This window comes from Lactuca serriola, chromosome 8 (genome assembly GCF_051521515.1).
Source record: "Lactuca serriola cultivar US96UC23 chromosome 8, Lser_US96UC23_V15, whole genome shotgun sequence".
NCBI classification, from domain to species: domain Eukaryota; kingdom Viridiplantae; phylum Streptophyta; class Magnoliopsida; order Asterales; family Asteraceae; genus Lactuca; species Lactuca serriola.
In genome coordinates this window covers 141,791,108-141,797,214 of record NC_136415.1, presented here as the reverse complement: position 1 = coordinate 141,797,214, position 6,107 = coordinate 141,791,108, and the positions used below count along the sequence as shown (strand labels likewise).

The 6,107-nt window shown below is 29.8% G+C and overlaps 1 protein-coding gene across 1 annotated transcript; it reads left to right on the top strand.

Moving 5' to 3' along the window:
* Positions 1 to 3,389: 3,389 nt before the first annotated feature.
* On the top strand, positions 3,390 to 5,016 carry LOC145071047 (uncharacterized). The gene is made up of 6 exons (XM_079017985.1): positions 3,390 to 3,663; positions 3,847 to 3,968; positions 4,145 to 4,280; positions 4,358 to 4,416; positions 4,512 to 4,716; positions 4,871 to 5,016. Exons 1-6 carry the CDS (start codon positions 3,603 to 3,605, stop codon positions 4,975 to 4,977), a joined length of 690 nt encoding a protein of 229 aa, XP_078874111.1. The 5' UTR covers positions 3,390 to 3,602; the 3' UTR covers positions 4,978 to 5,016.
* Positions 5,017 to 6,107: the final 1,091 nt, after the last annotated feature.

The window sequence follows — 6,107 nt, the reverse complement described above, 5'->3', positions numbered from 1 at the left end:
ACTTACGCTAACGTATTCTGTTAAATAAATATTTTAAAAATAAAAAAAATTAGGTGAAAAATCACGATGTTACAAGGATCTAATGATGCAATTCGAAATTAAGAAAAGGGATGCCATAATCTAATAACAAATTCATTTAAGGTGGGTAGTGTATTTTACCAATTTCAAAATATGAAATTCCTATCATTTGAAATTTATCAAGGGCATGTTTAATCTCGATTATGCTCTTCAATTTGTGAATGGGATGCCGATGATCACAAATAAGATGTTAATAACCATGCAAACCCGCTTGATAGCCTCAATGTCTTTTATCGACTCAAATTAAAGTGTCGGTAAATCACTCACGCTCCATTAATTAACGATTGAGTTCTGCCATCATTTCAATTTTATAGTTCCTAATTAGTGTGTTGGTTAACCACACACGCTCTATAAACGACTCATAAAGATTGATATGCGTTTTCATGGATTAACATACACTTTCACATTTTCCTTAAAGTAACTAGAATGGGAAAATTTTGTAAAAAGTTCTATTACTTTATAACATTATACTTTTAATGTTATTATGTCTTGTTTAACTCGTTCTACTAACGACCCTCCACCACACAGTAGAGCAGTGGGTAGAATAAACACGCATTCAACAACCATTTTATATGTCGCTTTCTTATATCCTCTTTATAGCATGACTTCGTGAATGAGGCATACTAGCGATTAAACTGACTCATGTTATACATATAGTATTAAACTTTTAATATATATATATATATATATATATATATATATATATATCATACATACTTATAACGCTATCATTTTTCCTTGAACCTTATGTATTTGAAACCCCCATAAAAATTTGCAAACACCTCATGCATTTGAAACCTTCTATTTTAATGAATACCACTCAAAAGTCTCTTAATAATTATTAACAATTCAAATGTTTTATAACTTATATAATATATTTAATAAACAATTAATGGATACTTTGTCAATCTTTTTTAGTAGACACACAAATACAAATCACATACAAAATTCACAAAGAAAACAAGTTTAAAGTTTTTTTGTGTTGGTTTGAGGGATTTGAACAATTTTTCGAGTCATGTTATTATGTTGAAGTTTTAATTTGTAAGTTTGTTATATACCAATTCTTTTTTGTCTTTTCTTGATTTAAGTATTCTTTTAAGAATATCATTGTATGTTGTGCTTGAAATTTTAATGTAAATTAGATTATATTTATGTTATCGATCATATGTGATGGAAGGTGATATATATAATATTTAATTAACTATTGTATGCATGTTTGTATTTTCATGTTACTTCAAAACAATAATTAATTAAAAATCATGGATATGTCATATTATCCATATTATCCATGTAAACATTTTTTAAAATGCAAATTGTCTATCTTATCACTTTATATTTTAGTATATATTTAACATTTTAATTATAATAATAAGTGTTTTTTAAAAGTTTCTTTCACTTATTAATAATAACAAGTGGTTTTAAAATTAATAAGCAATAATTATAAATAATAAAATCAAATTACATGGATATGTCATATTATCCATACAAGTCTCTTTTGAAATGCAAATTGTCTATCTTATTACTTTATTATTTAGTGTATGTTTCACATTTTAATAATAATATTAACTGTTTCTTAAAAGTCTTCTTAAATTTATTATTATTAATAAGTGGTTTAAAAATAATGAATAACAATTTTAAATGATAATAACATCAGATTATAAATTACATTTAGTTATAAATAAATTATATTTCAAATGAACATCATTATTAAAATTAGAAAATGATCGCATAAATAAAAATATATTTAATCAATAATGATAATTGTTAAAAATTAAAACTAAATAGATAATTATATTTAATTATATTAATGAGGAATGTGAGTTGATGTCAATGAATATTATTGTTCAAAATAATATATATATATATATATATATATATATTAGTACAAAAATATTATCTCAAAGTTAATGTCAATAACATAACCATTTTAAACATATAGTTTTCAATATTTTATCAATATATTTTTAATCTTCGTTGCGCAACGCGCGAGAATTCGTCTAGTATATATATTCGTTGAACAAAAGGTTTCCCATGTCGTGGTAGATAAGCTCCACGTCGTTGCAAAAGAAAATATCACGGATCAGACAGTGGGCCACGACGTGGCAGAAGAGCCCCATGTCGTGGCGACGAAACATAATGTCGATTTTTTCTCCAATTGTTCAAGTTCGATTTATGCACATTCAAATGTTAGACAACCTAATGCTCTTATATCACTGATGGGTTTTACATGTAACAAACTAACAATACGAAAAAAATATCTTAAACTCTTAAGGGTACATGCAACCTAGTTTTGGATCTATGTCATAACACTATTGAAGCAAAATACAATTGAACAACAAAACTCTAATCCTAGTTGAAATCGAAATTCACAAGTTCAATTGCATACCTCTGATTTGTTGTTGTAAACAAACCCTTTGAACAATTCAATTGTCTCTTGAAAACTAGTTTCAATTGTATACAAGCCTCTAATGGTTCACACCCACAATACAAGAACCCTAGAAGATTTAGGGGAGAGGGGAGAGGTATGAAATTTTCTGATTTGATCTTCTTAGAAAGCTTGACCGAAAATTTCAATTTTAAAGGCTTTATTTATAGCCGACAAAGAAACACATAGAACCCTAATTTAAACATAAAATAATATTATTTTAAATAAAGTAATTATCTAGTTCCTAGTTTATCCTCATGAAAGCTTTCAGACGGCTCCAAGAGAGCCTCTAATACCGTCAATAGCAGGAGGGTTATAGAACATGTCATCTGCTCAACTTTAGAACAATTACAACTATAGTCCTTTAACTTTTAATTAATTCTAATTAACCCATAATTAATTCCAAATTAATTATGACTAATTCTAAATTAATTATAACTATTTCTAATTAATATATTAGTCATATACTATATTAATAAATCATTTATCTCTCTTTAAAATCAATGTAGACACTTTTTTGGTTATCAAGGCAACCCAAAAATGACTTTACTCTTATTCATCAATATTATATTTATTTAGTTAGGACCTTAGACACCTTAATCCAATAGTCTCTTACTTAGATAAGTCGATAACTATAATTACTTATACAACTCTAAATAACCAATAAAGAATGTTTTTAAGACACTACCAACTTTCGTTGTTCTTAAAATAAGCGATCAACTATTTATTGGTTCTCCCCAATATCGTTTGAACATGAGATATGAATTAAAATCAATCTCTTGTTCAAAACGTAAAAATTAAATTAAAAAAAAAAAAAAAAAAAAAAAAAAAAAAAACTCCCTTGGCCGATAAGAATAATTTGTAAGGTATAAGGGGTCAAACGTACTTTACCTTTATTATACTGGTTCCTCCCTCCTACACCGGTAGCGGTGGGGGTATACTAATGTCACGGCGGCGCATTGCCGGATTACATCCCGTTTAAGAACTCAAGCGGCTTCATCGTTTTCTCTAAAATCTAAACTGTATACTTAATTTGCAAAGATTTCTGTGCTGGTGCCTTATTCTTCTTCTCAAGGGGATCATAGCGTACCAATAAACGATGCTAGGTCTTTCGTACGGGGAGCTTTTCCTTATCATCGGAGCCACGGCAGCTCTCATCGGTACGCGAAATCTTTCTGCCCTCGCTCCAATTAACGTTACGTTTAATCTCATGGTGTGAGAATACACATTTTCAAGCTAATTGATCTCGTTATGTTCGATTTTCATATCGTGATTACGAGTATTTGTGTTAGTTTGATTTTTGTAATTGCTGTTCAAAATGATTGATCCTCATTCGACACTAGGCCCCAAAGATCTCCCACGCATAGCACGAGTCGCCGGGAGGTTAGCTGGCCGGTCAATCGGATACGTTCAAATGGCTCGTGGACAGTTCGACAATGTCATGCAGCAGTCTCAGGCTAAACAGGTCTCTCTATAACCCTAAAATCCCGCAGTCCTAAAACCAAATCCACGGAGTAGTTGTTTACAAACACCTCAAATTCGAAACGTTGGTGATACTTTAGAAAAGTTTTCATATCAAATTGTAAATCTGTTATTGAAGATCGATTACGATTTGTTTCTGATAGTCTCTTTCAATCACAGGTGCACAAGGAACTTCAAGATACTATCGCTCAACTTGAAGCCATACGTCATGAAATCCGAACAATTTCCTTTGTGAATCCTGGCCCATTAACCAAGAGGCTTGTGGACAATGTTTCCCAGATTCCAGATACAAATGGTATGTATCATCATCTAAGCTCCCTTTTTTTTTCTGTAAATTATCCATATTAATCATACTTATATTTCAACTTTTAGGGAATACTGTTCCTGTAAAACCCATTGATGATGAAGCATTACCAACTGCTACCCCTAAGGTTCAAACCCTAAAACTCAAATTTCATTCACAGAACTCTGTAATGAAAATCACTAGATTTATCATTGATTTGTTATTTTGCAATTTGCACCCCAGGTTTATAATTATAATGCAACTGCCTCACCATCATCAGACATGCACGACCAAGCTACTGCTTATGCAAGATTAGCTGAGTCAGCAGCTTTGCGTTCTGAAGCTACAAATACAAATAATGAAGTTATGAGTGAGCTTACTGATGAATCTGGCCTCACTGTTCTTCCTGTATCAGCTCAAGACACAGGATTGTTGCCTAATCGCACAGGTAACTAACAAATAGCAACATACTTTCATTTTCTTTTTATTGATATTGCTATCATTTGGTAGATTTTAAAAAAAAAAAAAAAAAAAACTACAATGCTGTAATACAATAAATAACTTTGTATTTGAATAACTCTTGTTTATGTTGTAAATGGCAGCTGATGCAAAGGGATCCGACATTATGCTGGAATCTATTCTGGAGGCAGAGGTAGCAAGAAATGCAAAGGATTTTTTTGCTCAACCCCAAAATGTAGTCAAAAGTTAATACAATAAATAAATAAAAGCAAGTTTTCTGTTTTAGCCATTATTATGCCATTTTTTTTATGGGTAATTGTTTCTTAAAAGTATTATAGCATATTGTTATATAATATGGATCAGCAAATATCATGAACATGAACATGAACAGAAACCCATTAACATCGTGCATTTATGATTTAACTTTTTTTTTTTTGGATTAAATTAGTTAGTGGTTCAAATAAGGTAGTTTTCTTTAAACACTCACCTAATTGTTGGTAGCTGGCTGTTCAATAACTGAATTTTGTTTAGCAAACCATGCAATTACTTCCATTTTATTGTTTCTTCTTTAAATCTTTTGACTTGTTTAACACAAGTATTTGTAAGCTTTTATTTTCTATTTATATTTACCGTGTTTTTCATTTAAATATAAACTCTATAGGAGATGGATCTTGAAGTTATGTTTTTCTTTTTGTACAATCTTCTAAAGCATAAATTGTTGTGTATGACAAAAAGTTTTATGTGTAGATCACTTCTCATTTAACAATGGTTTTTGTTTTCTGTTGAATAACTTTGTATTTGAATAGTTATACTGGATATGATATTAAATAATCAAAATTAAGTTATTAGTAGTAATAAAAGTATGTTGTATTAGATATGGTGTTTGGTATTCGAAATTTGTAATATTATATGATAAGTTATTTTAAATATTTTGAATGTTTTAACAAATTATGATTGTTTAAAGCAATTCATAGATTGATCAAACAAAAATGATATATTTGTGAAAAAAAGGTTGCTGTCTTCTGATAATCCGTTTTGTTGCAAAAGATATAAAATTGATTGTTGAAATTTGATTATTGATCATTAAATAATTAGAAAATCAGAAGTTATCATATCATTAACTGCCAATACTACTGGTGTGGATAAATTTTTTTACTAGCTCAATAATATGTATTGCATGATCAGTTTATTATTAATTTTATATCCAGTCGATCTCATGCAATTAGAGTGGCAAATTCGGCAATCGTATCGTGTTTTTGTCTGACACAACACGATAAGACAATGTTTTACGTTAGGGATGAGCAAAGGAACCAAACTGGCCCGAATCGGACCCGGACTGGGAACCGAAGTCAGCCGAAATTAAGAACCGAACCGGACCGC